Source organism: Oncorhynchus keta, chromosome 10 (genome assembly GCF_023373465.1).
Source record: "Oncorhynchus keta strain PuntledgeMale-10-30-2019 chromosome 10, Oket_V2, whole genome shotgun sequence".
Classification (NCBI taxonomy): domain Eukaryota; kingdom Metazoa; phylum Chordata; class Actinopteri; order Salmoniformes; family Salmonidae; genus Oncorhynchus; species Oncorhynchus keta.
In genome coordinates, this window is record NC_068430.1 from 54,298,061 (window position 1) to 54,310,727 (window position 12,667).

Consider the following 12,667-nt stretch of genomic DNA (forward strand, 5'->3'; position numbering starts at 1 on the left):
AGATGGACCTGCCTGAGCGTTTGTATTTGTATACCTAAGCCCTAACAAAGGTACCTACTTGGACATAAATAATGGACATTATCGAACAAATCAAGCATTTATTGTGGAACTAGGATTCCTGGGAGTGCATTCTGATGAAGATCATCAAAGGTAAGGGAATATTTATAATGTGATTTCTGGTTTCTGTTGACTCCAACATGGCGGATAATTTTATTTATTTTCTGAGTGGCGTCTCAGATTATTGCTGTCACGTCCTGACCTTAGTTCCTTTTCTATGTCTCTATTTTGGTTTGGTCAGGGCGTGAGTTGGGGTGGGAATTGTTTTTCATTCTATGTTTTGTTCTGTGTGTTGTATTTCTATGTGTTTTTTGCCTGGTATGGTTCCCAATCAGAGGCAAATGTCATTCGTTGTCTCTGATTGAGAACCATACTTAGGTAGCCTGTTCCCACCTGTGTTTGTGGGTAGTTGTTTTCTGTTTTTGTATTCTGTACCAGACATAGCTGTTTCGGTTTTGTTCATTCTCTTTTGTTGTTTTTTGATTCAGTGGTCAATTCATAAATAAAGATGAACACATACCACGCTGCACCTTGGTCCTCACCTTCTTCAACCCACGACAGCCGTTACAGAGCTACCCACCACCAAAGGACCAAGCAGCGCGTAATGTACTCCTGGACATGGGAGGAAATATTGGACGGCAAGGGACCCTGGGCACAGCCGGGAGAGTATCGCCGTTCGAAGAGGAGCTGGTAGCAGCTAGAAGAGCGGAGCGGCGACACTACGAGGAATTGGCTCGAGGTACTGTGCACGAGAGGCAGCCCCAGAATTGTTTTGGGGGTAGGCACACGGGGACATTGGCGGGGGCACACGGGGACATTGGCGGAGGCAGGTAGGAGACCTGAGCCAACTCTCCGTGCTTACCGTGGTGAGAGAGTGACCGGGCAGGCACCGTGTTATGCGGTGAAGCGCACAGTGTCCCCAATGGTCACGCATAGCCTGGTGCGCTACATCGCAGCTCCTCGAATCGGCTGGGCTAGAGTGGGCATCGAGCCAGGAGGGATGATGCCGGCTCAGCACATCTGGTCTCCAGTGCGTCCCCTTGTCCCCTGTTATACCGTACCAGCCCTACGCACGGTGTCCCCGGTTCTCCAGCACAGCCCAGTTCGGTCTGTTCCAACTCTCTGCACTTGCCGGGCTACAGGGGGTATCCAGCCAGGACAGGTTGTGCAGGCTCGCTGCTCGAGACCTCCATTGCGCCTCCACGGCCCATTGATCCGGTGCCTCGGCCAAGGAAGAGGCCGCCTGTATGTCTCCCCAGCCTGGTGAGTCCTGTGCCTGCTCCCAGAACCAAGTCTCCCTCCAGTCCGGATCTGCCAGAGCCGCCCTCCTGTCCGGAGCTGCCAGAGTCTTCCGCCTGTCCAGAGCTGCCAGAGCCGCACGTCTGTCCGGAGCTGCCAGAGCCGCCTGTCAGTCCGGAGCTGCCAGAACCGCATGTCAGTCCGGAGCTGCCAGAACCGCATGTCAGTCCGGAGCTGCCAGAGCCGTCCGTCAGTCCGGGACTGCCAGAGCAGCCCGTCTGTCCGGAGCTGCCAGAGCCGCCTGTCAGTCCGGAGCTGCCAGAGCCGCATGTCAGTCCGGAGCTGCCAGAGCTGTCCGTCAGTCCGGGACTGCCAGAGCAGCCCGTTAGTCCGGAGCCGCCAGAGCCGCCCGTCTGTCTGGAGCCGCCAGAGTCGCCCTTCACTCCGGAGCCGCCAGAGTCGCCCGCCTGTCCGGCGCTGCCAGAGTCTCCCGCCTGTCCGGCGCTGCCAGAGTCTCCCGCCTATTCGGGGCCCGCGGTAAGGGTCCCCAGTTCGGGAGTCGGCAGCGATGGTCGCCGCTTGAGAGGCACCACCTACGTGGGGGCACTGTCACGTCCTGACCTTAGTTCCTTTTTTATGTCTCTATTTTGGTTTGGTCAGGGCGTGAGTTGGGGTGGGCATTCTATGTTTTTCATTCTGTGTTTTGTTCTGTGTTGTATTTCTATGTGTTTCGCCTGGAATGGGTCCCAATCAGAGGCAACTGTCACGACTTCGGCTGAGGTCGGTGGTCGACGTCACCGGCTTTCTAGTCATCACCGATCCGTGTTTCCTTTTTTCCTTTTGTTTTGTCTTGATTACGCACACCTGATTTCTATTCCCTTATTATGTTCCTTATTTAACCTCTCGTCTACCTTTCTGTTTTGTCCGTGATTGTTTTGGGTTACTGTGTGTGTTGGAGGGTTTTCTCTTTACGGGATTGTTTCCTTCCTTTTTTGTATTCATATTTTGAGGAAAGACTTGTCCTGCGCCTGACTCAGACAACAAACACAGCACATTGTTACATCAGCTTCCGACCACTTTACACGCCAGAAGCAACCCGGCATGTCTTGGTCTGGTTTTCATAGGTTCCAACCACTTCGTAATGTTCAGCTCATGCTGTCTATCACGCCGGTCTTTAAAGCACTCTGGCTAAAGGGGGCGTTCCATCATACTGGCACAAACTCTGAGCTCACTGGGGCGTGGCTACTGACTGCCACGCTGATCTGGCACCTTTGTTCCTCACCAAGGAGAGAGAGTCATGACAGCAGTATAGATCACATTCGTTGTCTGTTCTGGTTCTGTTTATTTGACGGTTTTCTGTTCTGTTCCCTATTCCAAACCCTGGTTGAGGCTGCCTGTACTGAATGATGAAGTGCATTCATATACTGTATGTTTATGGTTTAACTTATGATGCAGCACATTAAAGCTGCAATACAGTGCATTCGGAAAGTATTCAGACCCCTTAACATTTTCCACATTTTGTTACGTTACAGCCTTATTCTAAAATAGATTAAATTGTTTTTTCCCTCGTAAATCTACACACAATACCCATAATGACAAAGTAAAAACTGTTTTCTTTGCAAATTTATATTTAAAAATATGTATATATATAAAATCATATTTACATAAGTATTCAGAGGCTTTACTCAGTACTTTGTTGAAGCACCTTTGGCAGTGATTACAGCCTCAAGTCTTCTTGAGTATGACGCTACAAGATTGGCACACCAGTTTCTCCCATTCTTCTCCTCTCCAGCTCTGCCAGGTTGGATGGGGAGCGTCGCTGCACAGTTATTGTCAGGTCTCTCCAGAGGTTTTCTAATGGGTTCAAGTCCGGGCTATGGCTGGGCCACTCAAGGACATTCAGAGACTTGTCCCAAAGCCACTCCTGCACTGTCTTGGCTGTGTGCTTGGGGTCGTTGTCCTGTTGAAAGGTGAACCTTCACCCCAGTCTGAGGTCCTGAAGTGCTCTGGAGCAGGTTTTCATCAAGGATCTCTCTGTATTTTGCTTAATTCATCTTTCCCTTGATCTTGACTAGTCTCCCAATCCCTGCCACTGAGAAACATCCCCACAGCATTATGCTGCCACCCCCATGCTTCACTATAGGGTTTGGTGCCATGTTTCCTCCAGACGTGATGCTTGGCTTTCAGGCCAAAGATCTTGGTTTCATCAGACCAGAGCATATTGTTTCTCATGGTCTGACTCCTTTAGGTGCCTTTGGGAAACTCCTTCCATTTAAGAATGATGGAGGCCACTGTGTTCTTGGGGACCTTCAATGCTGCATACATTTTTGGGTACTCTTCCCCAGATCTGTGCCTCGACACAATCCTGTATCTGAGCTCTATGGAGAATGGCTTGATTGTTGCACTGACATGCACTGTCAACTGTGGGACCTTATATAGACAGGCGTGTGCCTTTGTTGTAGATACGTCTCAAGCATGATCAATGGAAACAGGATGCACCTGAGCTCAATTTCGAGTCTCATAGCAAATAGTCTGAATAATTGTGCAAATAAGGTATTTCAGTTTTGTACAAACATTTCTAAAAAGCTGTTTTTACTTTGTCATTATAGGGTATTGTGTGTCAATTTACGAGGGATTTAAAAAAAACATTTTTTTTAGAATAAGGCTATTACGTAACAAAATGTGAAAAAAAGTCAAGCAGTCTGAATACTTTCAAATTCACATGGAAATGTTAATTATAGAGCTGTCATTCTCATTGAAAGAAGGTCTAAGAAGTGGTAGATATGTTCTATGTGCGCTATTTCTATGCTTCCCATTCTTAAGTTTCGGTTTTGTACACCAGCTTCAAACAGCTGAAAACACAATATTTTTGGTTATAGAAATACTGTATATTTCACAGCGGTTTAGACTGTACAATGCTTGTTTTGTCACATAAACTGACATTAGGCGAATATTCAAATTCGTTTGTGGTTTAACTAAAAGTCTGGAATATTACTTTAACACTACTTTAATTTTACTTTCACACTACACTACATGACCACAAGTATGTGGACATCTGCTCGTTGAACATCTCATTCCAAAATCATGGGCATTAATATGGAGTTGGTCCTCCGTTTGCTGGCATAACAGCCTCCACTCTTCTGGGAAGGCTTTCCACTAGATGTTGGAACATTGCTGCGGGGACTTGCTTCCATTCAGCCAGCCACAAGAGCATTAGTGAGGTTGGGTACTGATGTTGGGCAATTAGGCCTGGGTCGCAGTCAACGATCCAAATCATCCCAAAGGTGTTTGATGAGGTTGAGGTCAAGGCTCTGTGCATGCCAGTCAAGTTCTTCCACACCGATCTCGACAAAACATTTCTATATGGATCTTGCTTTGTGCACAGGGGCATTGTCATGCTGAAACAGGAAAGGGCCTTCCCCAAACTGTTGCTATGAAGTTGGAAGCACATAATTGTCTAGAATGTCATTGTATGCTGTAGCGTTAAGATTTCCCTTCACTGGAACTAAGGATCCTAGCTCGAAAAACATCCCCAGACCATTATTCCTCCTCCACCAAAATTGACAATTGGCACTATGCATAGCGTTCTCCTGGCATCCGCCAAACCGAAATTTGTCTGTCGGACTGCCAGATAGTGAACCATGATTCATCACTCCACAGAACGCATTTCCACTGCTCCATAATCCAATGGCGGTGAGCTTTACACCACTCCAGCCGACGCTTGGCATTGCGCATGGTGATCTTAGGCTTGTGTGCAGCTGCTCGGCCATGGAAACCCATGAAGTTCCCGACAAATAGTTATTGTGCTGGCGTTTCTTCTAGAGGCAATTTGGAACACGGTAGTGAGTGTTGCAACCGAGGACATATTTTTTACATTTTATGTGCTTTAGCACTCAGCGGTCCCATTCTGTGAGCTTGTGTGGCCTACCACTTCACAATAGCACTTCACAACAGCACTTACAGTTGACTGGGGCAGCCGTAGCAGGGCAGAAATTTGACAAACTGACTTGTTGGAAATGACAGTGCCACATTGAAAGTCACTGAGCTCTTCAGTAATGCCATTCTACTGACATTTCTTTTCCTATGGAGATTGCATGGCTGTGTGCCAAATCTAGTCATTTTAAGTGACATACTTTTGTATATATAGTGTAACTAGTAAATAGTATATTATCATTGATATAAAATTAGTTTTGGGTTTCTCCCAGATTTACTGAAACAAGTATTTTTTTTATTTAACTAGGCAAATCAGTTAAGAACCAATTCTTATTTACAGTGATGGCCGACTTGTTTAAGGGCAGATTTTTACCTTGTCAGCGCGGGGATTTGATCCAGCAACCTTTCGGTTCCTGGCCCAACGCTCTAACCACTAGGCTACCTGCCAGTCCTCGTTGTTTTTAGTCTCAAACCACCAATTGATAGCACCTTGTTTTCTAGTAAAAATAGTTTTAAAAAACCTACATGTACGGTGTCCATATTACGACAGTCTCACAAAGAGTCGCTGAGACTGACCACAACTCCTTATAAGACTAGCAGTAACTCTCGTTCACAATTACATAATTTTTAAAACATCATCACCACTGTTCGCTAATTTCAATGAAAACCAACTGCATATTTTAAAAATAACTTCATGTAATGAAAGCTTAGGTTTATTTTACATGACCTTGTTTTGTGCCTGCCAGTTGGCTGTAGGCTTCTCCGCTAGCAGCGTGCTAGCTAGCTAGCTGGCAGAAAAATCATTTTCGCTTCCCACATCTCCCCCATCTCAAATAATCTGATTTATAATTAAATATTTACTGGCCATTGTAATTGACAACATCAACCCAGTTTTTAATATGCTGCTTGAATGTATTTGTTCTCATAGCAGCTAAATATGGAATGTTCATATGTAAGTGTTAATTTGTATTTTGTAAGTGTTAATTTGTCACTTGTATTTTTGGTGGATTCAACCCATTATCAGGTGATGATTTATTGTTCCTTATTTCTTACAGGTACAATGTGGACACCAGAAGTTCAAACATTTCAAAACATGTAAGCATACTGGTGACTTCATACAATTGATAGAAGCATACTTAACTATGTGGCATGCAAATATGTATCTATTTACTTCATGAACTCTCAAGGGAGAATTAAAGCGGTTACATTTGGTTAGTCTTTGATTTGATTACTTATTGGTGCAGTTTTTCAAGGGGAATAATGTTGGAATAATGAACAAAAAAATTAAGACATTTTTGTTTTTTGTCTCTGCAGTTATCCAACTAACAGAATTGTTTTTCTCTCTCGATTGCAAACCTTTGTGGATGAGCAGAAGGTTAGTCAACAAAATAACTGGGTTGCAATTTAATTTATAGTGTTGAAATAACAGGGTAACGTCCGGAAAGTAATAGGAAACAACAGGAAAATAAGACGGCAACGAACAGGTAAGAACGCAGTAATAATCCTTTAATAGTTAGTATGTAGCTGCTAAATACTGATAAAAAAGTTAGATGAATTTTCCTGGTTGTTATGTAGAAAAAATGTTATCCATAATAGAGGCTAATAATCAAAGTTAAGTATTTAAGGCCATTTCCCTCTTCTTAGCAGCACCGTTTATACTTATTAGGAATTAAACATTTGAGGAACTACAGTACAACCTCAAAATGTACCTTTTGGGTCTTTGCTTGTACTGTATTTCAGCACTCTACTTAAGTCATTGTTATTATTACTTTTACTTTCTTTATAGTTTTACTATTACTTTCTTTATAGTTTTACCATAGTTTTACCATAGTCTCAGTGTACTTATGGGGCCTTTAAACTGTATTCTAAAGCAACGATCTGTTCCCCGGTATATTACTATTACTTTCTTAATTGTTTCCCCACATACAGTGTCTTCAGAAAGTATCCACACTACTTGACTTGTTCCACATTTTGTTGTGTTACAGCCTGCATTTAAAATGGATGAAATTGAGATATTTTGTCATAATACCGCATAATGTCAAAGTGGATTTATGTTTTTCAATTTAAAATAAAATTAATAGAAAATGTAAAGCTGAAATGTCTTGAACCAATAAGTATTCAACCCCTTCAGTTCAGGAGTAAAAATTTGCTCAACAAGGCAATTTGATTAACAGTTGCATGGACTCAATTTCAAACACAGATTCAACCACAAAGACCAGGGAGGTTTTCCAATGCCTCGCAAAGAAGGGCACCTGTTTGTAGATGGGTAAAAAAAAAAATGACATTGAATATCCGTTTGAGCATGGTGAAGTTATTGATTACATTTTAGATGGTATATCAATTACACCCAGTCACTACAAAGATACAGGCGCCCTTCCTAACTCAGTTGCTGTAGAGGGAGGAAACCGCTCATGGATTTCACCATGAGGCCAATGCATCCTGTTTGCAATAAGGCACTAAAGGAAAACTGCCCAAAAATTGGCAAAGAAGTGTACTTTATGTCCTGAATACAAAGCGTTATGTTTGGTGCAAATCCAACACAACACATCACTCTTCATATTTTCAAATGTCATTTTCTTAGTGGTGGCTGCATCATGTTATGGGTGTTCTCGTCATCGGCAAGGACTAGGGAGTTTTTATGATAAAAAGAAACGGAATAGAGCTAAGCACTGGCAAAATCCTAGAGGAAAACCTTGTTTGGGAGACAAATTCATCTTTCAGCAGGACATTAACCTAAAACACAAGGCCAAATATACACTGAAGTTGCTTACCAACATGAAATTGAATGTTCCTGAGTGGCCTAGTTACAGTTTGCAGCATAGAGAGGATTGCCATTTCATGTAATTGCTTTGCACTGCATTTATTCACTGCAGTTATTTAATCTCATCCAGTAATAAAAGACCAGAACCGGCAGCAGTGTGTCCTGTGTCCAATTAATCTACAGAACCAAAGCCAGAGAGCAGAACCAAAGCCAGAGAGCAGTAGCCAGCGCATTCACACATAGGCCCAGACCGGCTACACTAACAATAAATTAAGTTCCATTAATGAACATAGTAGTTTAATAACTTGGGATTGTGTTCATTTGTATAGGGAGAAATTGCATCAAATTAAGTGTGATGTACATAAAGTTTGATATACAAGTTATAAAAAAAAGCGACAGTAAGGCATGCAGAAACTATGGAGAAAATATTAAGAGAGTAATAGTAATTTACATGGTAACAGGGGAACAGCTGTTTGCTTTAGAATACAGTGTCAAGGCCCCGTAGTAGGTACACTGAAACTACTGTATAAAGAAATGACCAGTAAGTTACATAATAATTACTCAAGTACATTGCTGAAATAACTGGATAATGACCGGAAAGAAAAAGGAATCAACGGCAAAACAAGACAGAAACAAGCAACGACAAGGTAACCACCGAGGTAACCACCTAGCGAGGTACATTTTGAGGTTAGCACACATACAGTGGGCCTGAATTCAAAATGGATTCAATATACGTTTTTTTCACCCATCTTGCCACAATACCCCATAATGACAAAGTGAAAAGACGTTTTTAGACATTTTTGAAATACAGAAATATCTCATTTACATAAGTATTCACACCCCTTTGCTATCACACTCTGAGCTCAGATGCATCCAGTTTCCTTTGATCATCCTTGAGATGTCACTACAACTTTGATTGGAGTCCACCTGTTTGGACATGATTTAGAAAGAAACACAACTGTCTACATAAGGTCCCATAGTTGACAGTGCATGTCAGAGCAGAAACTATACCATGAAGTTCAAGGAATTATCCATAGATCCCCATGATATAATTATTGATGAGGCATATATCTAAGGAAGGATATAAAACTATTTCTAGAGTGTTAAAAGTTTGCAAGAGCACAGTGGTCTCCATCATTGGAGAAAAAATAAATATGGAACTAATCTCTCAGCACTACGTCCAACCAGACTGAGCAACCGGGCAAGAAGGACCTTGGACTGGAAAAACCTTGGATCATTGCTATTCCAACTTCCGCGACGCATATAAGGCCCTGCCCCGCCCTCCTTTCGGAAAAGCTGACCACGACTCCATTTTGTTGATCCCTGCCTACAGACAGAAACTAAAACAAGAAGCTCCCGCGCTGAGGTCTGTTCAACGCTGGTCCGACCAATCTGATTCCACACTCCAAGACTGCTTCCATCACGTGGACTGGGATATGTTCCGTATTGCGTCAGACGACAACATTGAAAAATACGCTGATTTGGTGTGCGAGTTCATTAGAACGTTGAAGATGCGTTAGCAACGATTTAAAACATTCCCAAACCAGAAACCGTGGATTGATGACAGCATTCGCGTGAAACTGAAAGCGCGAACCACTGCTTTTAATCAGGACAAGGTGACTGGAAACATGACCGAATACAAACAGTGTAACTATTCCCCCCGCAAGGCAATCAAACAAGCTAAGCGTCAGTATAGAGACAAAGTAGAATCTCAATTCAACGGCTCAGACACAAGAGGTATGTGGCAGGGTCTACAGTCAATCACGGATTACAAAAAGAAAACCAGCACCGTCACGGACCAGGATGTCTTGCTCCCAGGCAGACTAATTAACTTTTTTGCCCGCTTTGAGGACAATACAGTGCCACTAACACTGCCCGCAACTAAAACATCCAGACTCTCCTTCACTGCAGCCGACGTGAGGAAAACATTTAAACGTGTCAACCCTTGCAAGGCTGCAGGCCCAGACGGCATCCCCAGCTGCGCCCTCAGAGCATGCGCAGACCAGCTGGCCGGTGTGTTTACGGACATATTCAATCAATCCCTATACCAGTCTGCTGTTCCCACATGCTTCAAGAGGGCCACCATTGTTCCTGTTCCCAAGAAAGCTAAGGTAAATGAGCTAAACGACTACCGCCCTGTAGCACTCACTTCCGTCATCATGAAATGCTTTGAGAGACTAGTCAAGGACCATATCACCTCCACCCTACCTGACACCCTAGACCCACTCCAATTTGCTTACCGCCCAAATAGGTCCACAGACGATGCAATCTCAACCACACTGCACACTGCCCTAACCCATCTGGACAAGAGGAATACCTATGTGAGTATGCTGTTCATCGACTACAGCTCGGCATTTAACACCATAGTGCCCTCCAAGCTCGAGACCTTAGGTCTCGACCCCGCCCTGTGCAACTGAGTACTTGACTTCCTGACGGGCCGCCCCCAGGTGGTGAGGGTAGGCAACAACATCTCCACCCCGCTGATCCTCAACACTGGGGCCCCACAAGGGTGCGTTCTGAGCCCTCTCCTGTACTCCCTGTTCACCCACGACTGCGTGGCCACGCACGCCTCCAACTCGATCATCAAGTTTGCGGACGACACAACAGTGGTAGGCTTGATTACCAACAACGACGAGACGGCCTACAGGGAGGAGGTGAGGGCCCTCGGAGTGTGGTGTCAGGAAAATAACCTCACACTCAACGTCAACAAAACTAATGAGATGATTGTGGACTTCAGGAAACAGCAGAGGGAACACCCCCCTATCCACATCGATGGAACAGTAGTGGAGAGGGTAGTAAGTTTGAAGTTCCTCGGCGTACACATCACAGACAAACTGAATTGGTCCACCCACACAGACAGCATCATGAAGAAGGCGCAGCAGCGCCTCTTCAACCTCAGGAGGCTGAAGAAATTCGGCTTGTCACCAAAAGCACTCACAAACTTCTACAGATGCACAATCGAGAGCCTCCTGTCGGGCTGTATCACCGCTTGGTACGGCAACTGCGCCGCCCACAACCATAAGGCTCTCCAGAGGGTAGTGAGGTCTGCACAACGCATCACCGGGGGCAAACTACCTGCCCTCCAGGACACCTACACCACCCGATGTCACAGGAAGGCCATAAAGATCATCAAGGACAACAACCACCCGAGCCACTGCCTGTTCACCCCGCTATTATCCAGAAGGCGAGGTCAGTACAGGTGCATAAAAGCTGGGACAGAGAGACTGAAAAACAGCTTCTATCTCAAGGCCATCAGAATGTTAAACAGCCACCACTAACATTGAGTGGCTACTGCCAACACACTGACTCAACTCCAGCCACTTTAATAATGGGAATTGATGGGAAATGATGTAAAATATATCACTAGCCACTTTAAACAATGCTACCTAATATAATGTTTACATACCCTACATTATTAATCTCATATGTATACGTATATACTGTACTCTATATCATCTACTGCATCCTTATGTAATACATGTATCACTAGCCACTTTAACTATGCCACTTTGTTTACATACTCATCTCATATGTATATACTGCACTCAATACCATCTACTGTATCTTGCCTATGCCACTCTGTACCATCACTCATTCATATATCTTATGTACATATTCTTTATCCCCTTACACTTGTGTCTATAAGGTAGTAGTTTTGGAATTGTTAGCGAGATTACTTGTTGGTTATTACTGCATTGTCGGAACTAGAAGCACAAGCATTTCGCTACACTCGCACTAACATCTGCTAACCATGTGTATGTGACAAATAAAATACAATTTGATTTGATTTGATTTGAAACTTCTGAGAAAAAGGCACATGACAGCACACCTGGAGTTTGCAAAAAAGGCACCTGATAGACTCTGAGATCAATAGGCAAACATTCTGTGGTCTGATGAGACATGTAACTTTTTCACCTGAATGCAAAGCGCTATGTCCGGAGAAAACCAGGCACAGCTCATCGCCCATATAACACCGTCCCTACCGTGAAGCATGGTGGTGGCAGCATCATGCTATGGGGATGATTTTCAGAGGCAAGGACTGGGAGACTGGTAAGGATAGAGGGAACAATGAATGGAGCCAAATACAGGCAAATCCTTGATTAGAATCTGCTTCAGAGTGCAAACGACCTTAGGACAATGGATCCCAAACATACAGCCAAAGCAACGTTGGAATTGCTTCAGAACAAAAATGTGAACGTCCTTGACTAGCCCAGCCAAAGCACAGACTTGAATTCCATTGAAAATCTGGAGAATGACTTGAAGATTGCTGTTCATTGCCGCTCCCCATTTCATTTTACAGACTTTGAGAAAATCTGCACGGAAGAATCCAGATTTGCAAAACTGATACAGACATACCTAAGACAACTAAAAGCTGTAAACATCACCAAAGGTGCTTCTACAAATGATTGACTCAGGGGTGTGAATACTTATGTAAATGAGATATTTCTGTATTTAATTTTCAATACATTTAAAAAAACATGTCTTCACATTGTCATTATGGGGTATTGTGTGTAGAAGAGTGAGATTATATTCCCTGCTTTTGACTAGGACCCATAGGACCCAAAGTAGTGCAGTATGTGGAATTACATATATCATTACTGGGGACCTTGATTGATTTCCACAGGATATATTGCATTGTATCAATCAAAATTGTATGAACAGTGAACCAAGATCCTC

The 12,667-nt window shown here is 43.8% G+C and overlaps 1 protein-coding gene across 1 annotated transcript in view; it reads left to right on the forward strand.

The window, feature by feature from the left end:
• LOC118389549 (copine-9-like) overlaps positions 1-12,667 on the forward strand; it is a 178,797-nt gene that overhangs the window by 61,169 nt on the left and 104,961 nt on the right. The window contains exons 5-6 of the mRNA XM_052527298.1: positions 6,285-6,324; positions 6,602-6,604. Of these exons, the coding sequence (XP_052383258.1) occupies positions 6,285-6,324; positions 6,602-6,604 (43 nt within the window). The remainder of the gene's footprint in view (positions 1-6,284; positions 6,325-6,601; positions 6,605-12,667) is intronic.